This window comes from Anas acuta, chromosome 5 (assembly GCF_963932015.1).
Source record: "Anas acuta chromosome 5, bAnaAcu1.1, whole genome shotgun sequence".
NCBI lineage: Eukaryota > Metazoa > Chordata > Aves > Anseriformes > Anatidae > Anas > Anas acuta.
Window position 1 is genome coordinate 63,224,640 of NC_088983.1, and position 15,494 is coordinate 63,240,133.

A 15,494-nucleotide genomic window follows, 5' to 3' on the forward strand; every position below is an offset into this window, starting at 1 on the left:
TACATGGAGCAATAGGAAAAGAAGTCTTTAAGGTATGTTGCTGTACGATAAAAATGAGGCGTTAGAAGACACGCATCTGAAGAGATGACTAGAAAAAAATCAGTTTTCTAATCATTTTTAAGAAATGTGCATAGGCAGAATTCCAGTCGCCACTTAGAGCAAGTGAAAGTAAAACTTTATGGGAACTTATATTCAAGAGTGGTTTAGCAACAGAAAAGCAAAGTACAGGATTCATTACTGCAGTCTTAGTCATGATATAATTTCTTCCATTACAGACCACGTGTATTTAGTAGATGCAGAAATAAAGGGCAGATGTCAAGATTTCAGAGCAGACAGGTTAACATACGGTTCCCAATCACATTTAAGGCACCCTGAGGAGGCTGCTGAACCAGGGTTCAGCAAGGCACAAAGTGTTTTAAACCTACAGCACAGAGATCTCATAGTTTGCTTTGTGATTCCAGAACTAGGATGAATATGGATTAGAAAGCCTTTATAATTCTGCACAGAATTCTCTTTAAAAGGAAAGATATACAAGATAAATATGCCATCTACCACTAAAAAATATACATGTATGTCACATTGATTTGATGCCTAATCTTTAAACATACTAAATATAAACATTTTTTATTTTTTTTTACCTACCTCTTGGTGTCTCTGTCAACTGTATGTTTTGCAGTTGTTAATTTCCTGACTTGTTAATGAATTCCTCTCTCATTTCTCACTTGGCTTCCAAAGATCCAAACAGATAAACCAAGCAACTAGACAGAAGCAACACTTACATCAATTATAGATTTAATTTCTTTTTGACCCTCCCACTCCAATTAAAAAAAAAAAAGTCAAATAAAACCCAAACAGGCGAAATCTGAGAAGAAAGGATTTTCCCACCTTATCATTCTTAAACTTTATTATCAAAAACACAATGGACTAGCTTGCATACAAAATAAATCACAATTCCTTGAAAAAAATAATCCCCCCCAAAAAACAAAAAAACCTGCTTGATACTGTCCTTTTGAGAAGCAGAGATTTGTTTCCACCACTGCAGAACGTTCCAATTTTTTTTTTTTTTTGAGAAAAATGAAGAAACAGTGAGTCCTTCTGCAGAGATGCATTTAAGCTACCTTGCTAATATCACACTTTAACATTTGAGAAACCTCTGACTCATTATGACATTTAACCATACCATCTGCATGACGGAATTGGATACAGATTAAAATTCAGTTTCCAGACTTTTGTGGTATTAAAGCTAAGAGATTCTTCAAGCTTGATATTTCTTCCAAAGTAACTTTATTGCACAATTCATACACAAATTTTAATATATTGGAATGTACTTAGCTATTAATACAATCTATAATACTTAAATTATATTTTCACTTTAAATCTGTAAGAAATCTTTACTTTAGCACAAGAAGATTCAGTTCTAATGCCCTCCACCTATAGTTATTCATATTAATTCACATTTTAAGGTCTAGCTTCTGGAACACACTGCCATGTCCCTGCCAGTGTGATTCCTTTTCCAAAATTGGTTGCTACCTATATTTCAGAATAGGAAATACCAACTGTACCAAATTACTATTTTTTCAGTGTTAATATACCTATTATCCCATCTAACATACAGTACATATATTTTACAAGGCACACATTACGGTACCTACATCACAGCAGTGTGAATTATAAGCAACTTAATTAAAAAAGCTGTACAGAATACAAAGTTTACTTTTCACTATTTAATTATTTTTTGCATAATTTTATATTTTATATTGTATTTGCAAGTGTCATTATGCTACAATTAACAACCTGTTTGCATTCATTACAAAATTATATTTTATGAAGTTCATGTAAGTTCTCAGCAGGAAGTTAACTTATAAAATCTCAGTTTAGAAGTACAATTTTCAAAATACTTGAAAAATGAAGTTAGGTTGAAGCAAATTTAGATGCTTTTTCTGTTCCAGTGACGTAAAAAAAAGCAGCTTTTAAAATTCAAATGTGACTTTAAAGTCCTTAATATGGAGTAATGCAAGCTCAAAAAGCAAAATGAAACCAAACTGGAATATGATTACAACCATTTGTGAATATTTTAGTGGAAAATCCCTGACTATTGTAATTTTCAGCCCAAATAACTGCCCTTATGTAACCAAATAGTCCATATATATTCTGAAGAATACCTCATTGATATCAAAGGATTAACAAATGGGAAAAAAGAGTTCTAAAATGGTTCTAAAAATAGTTCATAAATGGATTTTTAAATAGTTAAATAGAGATTTATACATAAGCCATATTGGCTTTTAGATGATAACCACAACAGGAGTATGTTGCTTATCTGTCTAAATGTTTATGATAAACTTGACAACTGTGCCACAAGCCAAGCTTAAACGGATGCCCTATGATGTGCATATTCCTTAGCAAATAGAAGTATAACAGAGGAATTCCCCAAATTTGGTCATTGACATAATTCAATTATTTTTAGCCAATTTAGAAAAGTAACCCAAATGTGCTTATTTGTGTGTGTACATACCTTGCAGTTGAGAACTACTCTCTAATAAAAGGCCTTAGTCTTATGGCATCATCAAATTTGAACAAGTACGGCAATTAAAAATACAGTCTTAGAATAAGCAAGATATATGCTGATATTCCCTCAAATGATACAGTGGAGTAGTTCTCAACAGCCTCGAGTTAAAAGAGTTAAATATATTCATTAATTCATTCTTCACAACAGTTGGTTGCCACAATATTATTTAAGCCAGAGAGGCTTAAGATGTGGTTTCCTGAATACTAATGATGACAATTTGTTTTAGACTATCTAAACCCAGCTCTTTAAAGATTTAACTCTGCTAGACAGAAATACACTGCTGAACTCCAGTCATAATATCCCTTTTCCCACATAGTCACATGCATATCTCACTGCAAACATAACTATTATCAAAGTAGAAGATTCTCTCTGCTACATAAAAGCATATTGCACTTGTAGATAGAAAGCACAGCACCTCACTTACCTAGATTATCACCTTGTAATCCTCAGTGTACCTAGTTTTATCATTTGGAAAACTTAGGAGAAGCAAATAAAACCACAGCATCAGACTAAACTGCACCTTAACTGCTAATTCAAATAAAGTCATTTCTTTCAGATATGCCTGTTTAAAAATAATTCTGACTGTTCTTGATGAAAAAAATACAGAAAGTGATTTACTTTTTTAGGATTGTGTGTGAAACTTTTATGTTTTCAAAATAATGAGACTATGCTAAATATCCAATTAAAAATAAATACTTTAAGAGATTATCTAGTTAGAAGAGTAACAGTAATTAATACTAAAACTTGTAGCAGAACAGATAGAAATCGGTATCTGTTAACTCTAAAAACAGCAAGACTGGCTACTGAAGAATAGGCAATGTGACATCTTCAAGTTTCAGCAGTAAAATTTCAAATCAGTAATCACTAGTCCTAACTCATCTTTATTCGTATTTGTCACGAACATAACAGGGACTGCTTTTAAGGAAAAGAACTGTGAGGTCAATCCATCTAACATGGTGTATCTTCAGTAACAGTACACTGTGATGTTCAAACAGCAGTTAGCAGTTGTAACTGTGTTGTTACTAACAGCTTCATCTAGTAGTCAAATTGTTAATTAATATCAAAAGTTACTGTTAAAATAACTGTTGTTAATGGTTAAAGAATTCACTGAAAGTACAGAATAATAATTAAGACTGCAAACACATACACTGGCTCATACATCCTGTGTTTTAAAAGAGCAACATAGATCCACAGCAGCCAAGAAGAGAAATAAAAGACTGGAAGAATGGCAACAAGAGGTAAAACCAGATGTTCGTGAAAACAAAAGCTTCAAGTGCTTCTACTACCGTCAGCTTATTGACCAGTGTCAGGGTCTGTGAGGCTGGCCTGCCTCATCTACCATGTTAAGGATGTAAGTAGCAACATCATCTTCTGTAGGTGCATCTGAAACCACCCAAGAATCGCTTGCCCCAGTCACTTGGCGACGACAGACAGGACAGCTCCTGTGACGATCACTCCTGTTAGAAATCCAGAGAAATAACTATTTTTCAATTATAATCTTTTTTCTGGCCCCCAAAACAAACAAACCAATGAACAACAACAACAAAAAACAACCCAGTGAAAACTTAAAAAATTATCAGGTTAATAGGATGAGACCTCCAATATCTTTTTTTGATTGTTCCAGAAGTTTTTCTTTATGACAAAGATTTGCCAACAGTTCTGAATGTGGCTCTAGTCTGTGAGTGATAAATTTGGTGTCATGTTCTGAGTTTGCTCATGCAAAACAGAATACATCTAGACACCTTCCAGAAAGTTTAAATGGTCTAAATTAACTCTTCCTATGTTTAGATATATAGCTGAGGTACTTCAAAAAACAGTCTCTGTAACCTTCCTCTGTAAAGAGAAAAAGGAATCCTTTTCCTAAATCAATCAGCCCACTGAAGTTTAGAATTGGCCCCTCAGAGTCCCCTTCCGCCCACTTACTCAGGTGTCTGAAGCAATTATGCTTCTAAACTGTGAGCCTCTGTTACGTGCCTAGGTTAAGAAGGGATGAACTTCAGAAACTGCATACTAGAAAAGAATGGTGTAACTGTAACTGAGTTCAGCCGATACATCAGCCATAGTAGAATATAATCCATTCTCCACCATGATAGCTAAAATAAGCCCTGCAATGCTGATGTTAAAATATTTTCCTAGAAAAGAGATGACTGACTATACTCAGAGATCCACAAAGCTTTACTGTTTTTTCTTGAGCACGTATTATAAAGGTAACTTCCTTGATAAGCCATTGAAAAAGACACAAAACAAGTCATATGCATTATGACTTAAAATGTAAAATCATGTGGATTAACTAGTCAAGTCTCCAAGAATATCTATCATCGAATGCTAGACTGCCAGAACACTGCCTAATCCCTGTAGGTCTTCTGTATGGCCAGTGGAGAGAGCTACTCTCCTACAGAAAGCAATTTCTCGTTTTTCCAACAACTGATGTATCAGACAGACGCAGAAGCTGAAAAGCCATTCAGTTTAGTATGAACATATAAGGTACGTTACAGAAACATTTCAAAGCATTGCTATTAAGACTAAATTGTTTCCTAGATAAACACTGATACATTTAGTGCAATCACACGGTCACAGAATGGTTTGTGTTGGAAGGGACCTTAAAGGTCATCTGTTTCCAATCCTCCTCCCATTGGCAGGGATGCCACCCACTAGATCAGGTTGCCCAGGACCCCATCCAACCTGGCCTTGAACACCTCCATGGATGGGGCATCCACAGCTTCTCTGGGCAGCCTGTTCCAGGGCCTCACCATCCTGAGTAAAGAATTTCATCCTAAAATCTAAACTAAATCTTCCCTCCTTTAGTTTAAAATCATTCCCCCTCGTCCTATCACCATCTGCCGGTGTAAAAAGTCGCTCTCCATCTTTCTTATAAGCCCCCTTAAAGTACTGAAAGGCAGCAGTGGGGTGTCCCTGGAGTCTTCTCTTCTCCAGACTGAACATACCCAGCTCCCTCAGGTCCATATCTTTCTTGTGCTGCAGGAGCAGACCTGTATGCAGTACTCTGGGTGGGGCCTCAGTAAGGTTGAGCAGAGGGGGATGATCTCCTCTCTGTCCTGCTGGCCACTCCTCTGTTGATGCAGCCCAGGATGCAGTTGGCCTTCTGAGCTGCAAGCGTGCACTGTTGGTGCATGTCAAGCTTTTTGTCCACCAGCACCCCCAAGTCCTTTTCCACAGAACTGCTCTCAGTGAGTTCTTCACCCAGTCTGTGCTCATGTTTGGGACTGCCCTGACCCAGGTGCAGCACCTTGCACTCAGACTTGCTGAACCTCATTAGGTTCTCATGAGCCCACTTAACGAGCTTGTCCAGGTCCCTTTGGATGACTTCTCTTCATTCTGATTTTACCAACTACACCACTCAGCTTGGTGTTATTTACAAACTTGCTGAGGGTGCACACGATCCCTCTGCCTGTGTCATTAATAAAGGTACCAAACAGCACCACTCCTAAGACGGACCCCTGAGGGACATCACTTGTCACTGGCCTCCACTTGGGCATAAAGCTCTTGACTGCATCTTTCTGACTGTAGCCATCCAGTCAATTCCTTATCCACTGAATAATCACTCTTCAAATTCTTATCTCTCCAGTTCAGAGATAAGGATGTCATGTGGGAAAAAAATAGTAAATTGTATATTTGTTTCAAAGGAAAGCACAACACACAGACAAAAATTCCTTTAATAGCTACTCCCCAGATAAGTAATAAGATGGTCCAACTTACCTTCATATCTGCATACTCTTAAAAGCTACTGTTTTTTCTTCAAAAAGCAGCTTTTCATGAGATTTGTGGACCATAATGTACCAGCATCAGCATATGCCCTATTTTTCTCTAGTTTTCAAACAACATTACAATGTTTTGTAATTAAACATTAAATTCTAAGCAACTAACTAAGGAATCTGTCAGACCAAACTGAAACAAGTCAGATAAGCAGTGCATACTATAAAATAATGAATAACCTTTAATATCTATTACCATTTGTCAATGCACTTCTGGCAGAAACTGTGAGCACACGGCAAGATCAAATCAGCACGTCCATCCATGCAGATGCAACATTCGTCTTCATCTGTCAGTTGTTTGACCCTGCAGAAGAGAAGGCAGTATTTTCTCCCAGATGACAAGCAAGTTTCATATTTATGCCCTACCAAAAACACTAGTTACAACACTTTTCATAAAAAATTACTGATGGACAGAACAGAACACCTGCACTTATCGACGATGAAGATGTAGTCTCGTGGATGAAGTAGTTCCATCATCCCATTCTACGTCAGCAGACACAACCTCAAGCTACCAACAAATAGCAGCAACCAAACTAGACTAAGTTAGAAAACACATATATTTTTTTCTGTCATGTTGTACTTTTAGTGTTGCAAAGGGTTATGCAAATCCTTTTTCATATCAACAAGGGAAATGTAAATTGTAACTGTTACATATCACAGGACTGGGCCAAAGAACAGAAACACTGTTTACATTAAAGGCAGGAGAAGAATCTGCTTTCCTTTCACAGACTGTCGGGCTGAAATATTTCAGAATGAACTTGGTCACATTTCCGTGTTCTGGCTTAACCCTAGGAAATGTGACAAAAGCACGCATGTTAAGAGGCTTCACTACTGGAGGGCATGTTCTAATTTGACATGCCATCAAAACACCAAGAGCTAAACAGCTCATAAGATTGAAAAGCATCCTCTTCACTTGCAATACACTCCCCACTAGTGTTCCTTCACGTTAAGATTTCAAGTCAAGTTACCCCAGCTTTTCCAGTTAAGCTTCCAGGTATTCCTGAGTGTGAGGGGAGTTCAAAACCTAGATTGCCCACTGGGACAGATGCTTTCATTTTATCCATCTTCATTTTTTTTCAAATAACAGGTATCTGTATCTCAAGTTCACAACAACAGCATCTCAAATATTTGCATCACCAAGATTTCTCAAGCGTGAGAAGGTACAGAGAATCCTCAACTTTCACTGATCCAAGTAGGTATGATCCAACCAGTCAAGGCTCATATGCAAAACAGCTAGTTAAGTGTTCTGGAATTTTTAGGTTTTACAAAAACCCTGATTTGGGAATGCAGAGTAATTTTATAAACTGTACAGATTAGCCAGCTAATGAACAGTAACTAACATACTTTTATTTTATTCTTCAGTAGGTTCTTGGATCTTCCTTTTCAATTTGTTTTTTGAGAAATTACTTTAGAATGCAAGGAGATTTTTTGTATAAATACAGATGCTGATTCATGTACATCAAGAAGCACAGTTTCAAAAAAAATAATACACATATATATATCTTTTGATTCCCCACTGTGTTCTTTGGACTTGCTCCCTTTCATTTCCCTCCCCCATGCAGCTCTGAATACTACCCTTTGATAATAATTCAGTCATTGAGACTTGCTGGTATATATACACAAGCACTTAAAACAAAACCGATGCCCTATTTACAATGCTTCTGGAATTTAAGACAGCTATAGGACTAAGTTACTGAAGAAACGGCAAAATATAAGAACAATAAACTAAGGAAATGTTTTTCTCTTCACTATCAGAAGGCATAAAGCAGTTACGGATATTTTGGAATGCTCTAAATAGGAGCTGTATGTTTTAGAGAAAGAGGGTATCATTCCCCATGTAAGAACTTAAGATAAGAAGAAGAATGAAACAGATAATATTTGCTATTTTTGGACAGTGACAGAGCTGAACAATGTCTAAAGGTGACCAGAGTTTAGGCAAGTTGGAGGATACCACGGAAAACCAATTTCTGAGGTACAAAATACTTCAACGTGCTTCAGGCTGTATTTTTCTGAATGACTTGAACAGCTTGGATAAAATACAGTTGGAAAATGCCAGCTCACTAAATCAGAGCATATTACCCCATCATATTATAGAAGTATGTTCATTCTTTGTGTGTGTTATTTGTCAGTAATACTACCTTAAGCAAAGAAGTTTACACGCACAGAAATAGGATGCTCATCTTCCCCATCTCAAAGTCTGAAAACGAAACTAATCTGGGAAACCTTATAGCTATTCATTGACTTTAGTAATACTTTAAGTTGTTTTCCACAAGCAACTGGTTTGAGGTTGTGGCAGTTTGTTTAATTAAAAGGCCATTTCTAGATATACATTCATCTTTGAAAAAGAGCAGGAAAATACACTTTCTTAAACGTGCCCCAAATTTGCTACCTGATACTAGCATATTGGTAACTCAGAACAGCTAATAATTGAAGATTATTTGCTTCCAAATTTGACAAACAGGAACATGAACAAAAAGAGTGGCCTCTGCAGGCCACTGGCTTACAAAAAAAAAAAAAAAAAGTGTGCTGTATTTAATGACAACACTGTTTACCCTGTTCTCAATCTAACAGCTGGAATATGACATTAAGAAGAGTTACCAAGGTCAGCAACTCTACCTTACTTAAGACTAAGTTAGAACACCGTACTGATTCAGAAAGCTGGAAGTAAGGCATTATCACTAGCAACATTTCCACATAGGGAAAGGGTGAGCAGCTTCTTGCTGTTACATTCAATTTGAACTGAAGTTATTGCAGGTGTTGACCTCAGTCTTTTGCTTTTCCTCTAGTTAACAAAGCAGGATGTCAACATGTGTGAGACAGTTCACATTTTTCCAGTCTTACAAGTTAAATTACTACCACAATTGATGAGTTTCTAGTGGCAACAGATGGGAACTTTCACATGCCAAATTGTAGAAGAGGAAGAGAAAGTTTAAGTGGAACAATAACAAAATCTGTTTAAACAAACAGTGTCAAAATCACTAGATTTGTAGCTGCAGCTGATTCCATTTCCTCCTGTTTCCTTATTCAGGAGATACAACATATACCATGTTTATATTAAAACTGACCAATAAAATGATTGTCCTGAAAGCTAAGCCAAAAGAATTTTAACCAAGTTCAGTGCAGCTCTCTTGGTACAAGAGAAGATGTGCTATTAATGCTCACAATGATAAAGTCTGCATCTCCGAAGTACATGCAGTTTTGATTACTATGCGTTTGCAGTTCAGGTTTTACACACAACTTCCAAAATATTTACGTTTTAGCTGTGGTCAGAAGCTTAAGTATATGAAAATACCTTCCCATCCATAAGCTGGCCTGGCACGATGATACAGACATCAAACTCTCTGCAGTTTCTTCAGAAGTACTGCCCTGTGCAAGAACTCCTGCTGCTTGACTGGTAATATCTTTGTAAAGCTGAACAAACTGATACAAGTTCAAGATTCTTGAAGCTTCAACGATCCCACTTGCTTTATTTACCTTAAGAAATAAGAATTGTTAAATACAGTTATGTATCAGATTTTTACTGTACATTTATCAAAATTATTTTTATGCATTGCAGCTCTCATGACAGTAGCCACTTTCCCAACTGTCCATCACAGTGTTAGCAAATTGCAGTCCACTTCAGTAAGAGTTAGGATCTGAAAATACAGCCCTTCTCTGTTTTCTCTTGAAGAACAGTTAGGACTACATTCCTGGGACAAGGCAATTATCATCATTGCTCAGTTTTAAGCAAGCAGGGACATAATGCCTAAAAAATGGGTTAACCTTAAAACAGGGAAGAGAATAATCAGTCATTTCACATTTGAGCTGAAAATAGCTTGCAATGATAGTGGCCTTAATGAAAACTAACAGCAACCAAAAATTACAAACTGTTCATTTCAAACAAAGTTTGAATGTTCACTTGGCTTGAACTGCACATTAAGCTTGCTTAGTGGCTTCAGAACCATCTACGTAAGTTATCTTGATAGGATTCACAGAGGAAAAATCTCATTAGTAAGAGCAACCTTAGTAAGTTTTGTCATGGTCTTCAAACAAGTAAATATTTAACATTTAGATTGGTTTTATAAGGAGTCAGGATCTATACAGTTATGTTAGCTCAACTAACAATGCTCTGAATTGCTGGCTTACTTTATCTATTAAGGAACTATATAGTTCCCAGTTTGTTGTACTCTTCGATATCCATGAATCATAGAATGGTTTTGGTTGAAAAGGAACTTTAAAGATTATTTAGTCCATAATCACCTGAGTCATCTCAAAAGTCACATGAATTTGTAATTAATGGGCTGTAAGTGCACCATGAGAAGGTACCATTCCTTTAAACTTAGTCATGAAAGTGTTTTTGTTAACCTGCTTTTTGCAGAAATCTAGACTTTTGATTTCTCTCAAATAATATCCGTGAATACATCACCTGTACCAAAATCAAAAACCTAGCAGGTGTTGGATTTTACCAGTGAAAGTGACAGTCCTCAAACATCTACACACAAAAACCCCTGCCAAATTAATTTTTTTCAGCAATCTTACTTTAGTACAGATTATCCGAACAACCACCTTCCAGAACGCTGAAGAATCAGAACCAGGCTGCACTTCAAATAACAGATGTTTGTCTTGCCCAGAAGCCAATTTTGCAATACTGAAATAAAGAAACATCAATCTAACGTTATGTGCTAGATATGCAAAGATCAGTAACCTCAGTTACTATAATATAATTTATTGTTTACCTACGTGCTTTTTATCCTAGAGTAGTGACCTTCTCTGCATGTCATTCAATATAAAATACATAGTCCATTTCATTTTAAATTGAACAGTGAACCTCACAAAACGTAAGCATCCCTTACAGACATTTTAAATCAAATATATTTTCACTGATTATTACAGTAGTCACACAATCCTGATATGCTATCTAGAAAGTTTATTTCCTTACCATGTATGTATATATAAAAGGAAAGCAAGTACCATATTACATGCAGAAAAGGTGTATTTTTGTTAGCATATAGTAATAATGAAGCAGTAAGCTTCAGGTGGACCTGAGATGATTTTTTTTTAATGAAATACAGACACAATGGTCTTTCTACGAGAATCAGAACAAACTAAATTTACAGGCTAAAGTAAATGCTGTAAAGAACTACAAAAATTGAACAAGAATGATATTTTGGAATTAATTATACTGAAAAGTACTTAGATTCTCAGGTGAAACATAGGGTAACAATCTTCAAAATCCATCTACCCCAAATGTAGCTATCTGTTCTTGACGATGCAACAGACATTCATAAAAGCATGACATTGTAGAAGATATTTTTTAAACTGAATACAACTCTGCATTATAGTTAAATGGCAAATGCTACCAAAACCCACACACTAAAAAAATCCTTTTCAGCAAAACCCCTTTTCCGCCTCGGCCCATTTTATACCATAAATACTCTGCTTTTTTGTTCTTTTCTTTTTACTGTCAATGTATCAAACAAAACGCATGCTATTAAAAAAATCTTACTTATGCAGCCTTTTGTTGTGGATTATCTTGGTCACTGGTTTCAAATAGTAAAGCACATCTCATTTTTTAATGAGGAATGACACTGCATGTCCAGAGACGCAGAATCATTGAATATCCCGAGTTGGGAGGGACCCATAAGGATCATCGAGTCCAACTCCTGGCACCGCACAGGTCTACCCAGAATTTTAGACCATGTGACTAAGGGCACAGTCCAAACACTTCTTGAACTCTGACAGGCCTGGTGCAGTGACTACGTCCCTGGGGAGCCTGTTCCAGTGTGCAACCATGCTCTGGTGAAGAACCTCTTCCTGATGTCCAGCCTAAACTTCCCCTGCCTCAGCTTGACACCATTCCCGCGGGTCCCATCACTGGTGTTTACAGAGAATAGGTCAGCGCCTTCCCCTCCACTCCCTCTTGTGAGGAAATGGTCACAAATATTTGTCTCAGGTACTACCTTCCCTGGGTTGCTGTACTGCCTGTTTATAGGGCTCATAGTGCTACTTCCTATCAAATGTCATGGGCAGATAGGACACAGCATGGCATCTTTAGGTGGTTGGTGGAGGATGGAAGAGCAAGGGTGACAGGTAACACAAAAAGACAGAGCTAAATGTCTACCTCTTGTGAGCTTCTAAGACAGAAGCGACGCTGGCAGAAAGAAGAGTATTGGAGAAAAGTGATTTTAAGGAGGAGAAATGGCCTTGTATTTTAAGTGCATTACAACCATTATTATTAAGTGCAATTACAACCATTACAGCTTTAAGATCCAAAGAAAACATTTGGAAACCAGATAGGTAGTCCTGGCTTAGCCAGCCCAGAATATATTGCATACAAGTTCTCTGTAGAACATGAAAAAGGAAGGAAACAAAGTAAGGCTTACACATCATTAAGTTCAGCTACTCTTCCCAGAAATTCTTCATACGTTAGGAAACCACTTTCGTGAACCAAAGAGGCATGCTTTGCTACTTTTTCTGGCAACTTGTTCATTACAGTTTGTGTCTGGCTTGAAATTTGACCCATAGTGAAGTTCTTCACCTCAAATCCATAGCAAGAAGTTCTCATTCACTGGTAAAGCATCTGCTAAAAAGATTTTAAATAGTTACATTCACATGTTCTATGAATGGCTGCTCCCTTTCTTTCTTTTAATCTAAGAGTTTAGCTGCTTGCTAACCAGTCTAATTATTCTACAACACAACTTGAACAATAGTCGAATCAGAAACAAAAAAGAACACTTGCAAAAGACTGGAATGTAGCTTTAACAGTTCACGAATAATAAATTATTTTGCTTATAGCATTACTCGTATTAAATAGAGATTGCTTCACATGCATTTTTTTCATCAATTCCATTGCACGCATATAAATGCACCCAATGGAATGGAAAACAACACCTCAAGATTAGGATGATAATCTGTTTTTTCAAAAGAGAAAAGGTCGCGTCTGTGAAAGTCGGAACACCTGCAACTGAACACATCACTGTATGTCTGCACACAGGCATTACAAGTTAGTTTTCCTAAGTCAGGCTGACTATGGCACCTCAGTGAACTCTCGTAGCATTCTTAAACTAAGTCAAGGAATCCGAATTACTATAAACCAATTCTGGAATCAGTGAAACTAGCCTAATCCCTACCTGCACAGAAGACTAAACGTTAGGGTGTATCACTGAACTCACTTGCTCAAACCTCTCCAGTATCAACTTATTTCACTTTGAGTCTACACCTGTACCTTTTTCCCCAACAATTTTCACAAGGTTCTCCCCTGTGCCTTTTGATTCTGAAAGTATCTATTTACTCCCCTTGTTCACTCTCACCTAACACTGCTTCATGACTTCCCTCTATTTTGTCTTGAGTTTGTTTTAATGCAAATTAATTCTGTCTGTACAGAGCTTGTAGCTTGTAATGCCAACTATTAGTTTCATGCCTTTAAAGGACTTCTACAGGTCTGCAATAGCAAACTAACTGCAGAACAGTCTCAATTTTATACTAAAATGCAGAATGATGTGGTAGCAGCTGCATTGCGAACACACTGTGAGCAGCATCAGAGAACAACCCCTCACCTCCCCCCATGTGTACATAACGCTGCATTCGCCTACCAAACGCCCCAAAACATGGCGTGCAGCTGCCAAGAGCTCGGCAGGAGGGAAATAAAGCCCGACACCCAGCATAAAGCACGTCGTACCCCAGTGCTCTACGCGTTACTCCCGCAATTCACCTAAGAAAGCAAATTTCTGCTCTCCTGTTTGACTCGCTATCGGTTTCTGTTCCCAAGCGGGTGTGCGGCCTGAACTCACTCCTCCGCTGGTCGGGGGCCGCTCAGCACCGCGCTGAGCCCCCCAGCTGCCCCCCAGCTGCCCCCCACCCCGCACCTTCCCCCTGGCGGCTCCCCGCAGCCCCAGCGGCCTTCCCGGCGAGCACACGGCCGCGCTGGGCCCCGGCGGCCCCCCCTGCGCCGAGCAGGCCGCACCGCCGGCCCTGCCCCTCGGCCCCGAGCAGGCGCCCAGGCCGCGGGAGCTCCCCCGGCGGCCCCTCAGCCGCGCCCGGCCGGGCCCCGCCCGCGTCACGGCCGCAGCGCCCGCAGCTGGGGCGAGGCGGGACAGGACGGGACAGGGCAGGGCTGCCCCGGGGCTAAGCGGGCCCCGCCGCCCTCCCCTCCCTTCCCTTCCCTTCCCTTCCCCTGCCCTTCCCGGCGGGCGCTCCCCGGCCGCAGGCTCCGCGCCCCCGCGGGCTCACCGCAGCGGCCCGGCCCGGCATGGCGCTGGGCGCTGGGTGCTGGGCGCTGGGCGCCGCCTCACGGCACCGGAGCGGGGCCGCTGCCTCCCCGCGGGCCCCGGCGCTGGGCGCAGGCGCGGGGCGGCGGCTCCCGGCGGTTCCCGGCGGTTCCCGGCCGCTCCCGGTGACGCCGCGCGGTTGCCAGGGCCGCGGGGGGGGCTGAGGGCAGCCCCGGGCGTTGGGAGGCTGCGCTGCGGAGGGCTCGGAGCGCAGGAAAGGAGCAGCTTCCCACGAGAAAGGGGGAGCCGGCTGGGCTTCCTGCCGCCCGGCCGCGCTTGGCTGGAGGTCAGCAAACATCTGTGACCTCGGGGGGGAGGCGGAGAGGGCAGCTGGCAAGTGCCTGACGCGACCCGGGCTCCTGCGAGGCGCAGCGAGGCACTCTGTGAGGCACTCGAGCGTAATGCCACGCCTGGGACATCAGGGAGCAGGGTCACAGAATCACAGAATCACAGAATCATCTAGGTTGGAAGAGACCTCAAGATCATCGAGTCCAACCTCTGACCTAACGCTAACAGTCCCCACTAAACCATATCCCTAAGCTCTACATCTAAACGTCTTTTGAAGACTTCCAGGGATGGTGACTCCACCACCTCCCTGGGCAGCCCGTTCCAATGCCTCACAACCCTTTCGGTAAAGAAGTTCTTCCTAACATCTAACCTAAACCTCTCCTGGCGCAACTTTAGCCCATTCCCCCTCGTCCTGTCACCAGGCACGTGGGAGAACAGACCAACCCCCACCTCGCTACAGCCTCCTTTAAGGTATCTGTAGAGAGCGATAAGGTCACCCCTGAGCCTCCTCATCTCCAGGCTGAGAGTGACTGTGAGAGTGACTGGTAAAGAAAATAAAAGCAAGACACAACGTGGTGAAAGATTCCTCTTAAGTCTTGTGGCACTGTCAGTTAAGGGGTT

At 40.0% G+C, this 15,494-nt stretch overlaps 1 protein-coding gene across 6 annotated transcripts; it reads right to left on the reverse strand.

Annotated features, from left to right (window-relative positions):
* Positions 1-1,267: 1,267 nt before the first annotated feature.
* Positions 1,268-14,828, reverse strand: RNF141 (ring finger protein 141). Of its 6 annotated transcripts, none has more exons than XM_068685308.1 (6): positions 14,548-14,807; positions 12,702-12,901; positions 10,858-10,966; positions 9,632-9,813; positions 6,536-6,643; positions 1,268-4,023 (listed from the first exon to the last, which is right to left on the reverse strand). In XM_068685308.1, exons 2-6 carry the CDS (start codon positions 12,881-12,883, stop codon positions 3,873-3,875), a joined length of 732 nt encoding a protein of 243 aa, XP_068541409.1. In that variant the 5' UTR covers positions 12,884-12,901; positions 14,548-14,807; the 3' UTR covers positions 1,268-3,872. The 6 variants fall into 6 exon arrangements, with proteins under 6 accessions (XP_068541409.1, XP_068541408.1, XP_068541412.1 ...); XM_068685307.1 differs by having other exon boundaries at positions 12,702-12,898; positions 14,548-14,803; XM_068685311.1 differs by lacking the exon at positions 14,548-14,807 and adding an exon at positions 14,184-14,375 and having other exon boundaries at positions 12,702-12,898.
* Between the last annotated feature and the right edge of the window lie 666 nt (positions 14,829-15,494).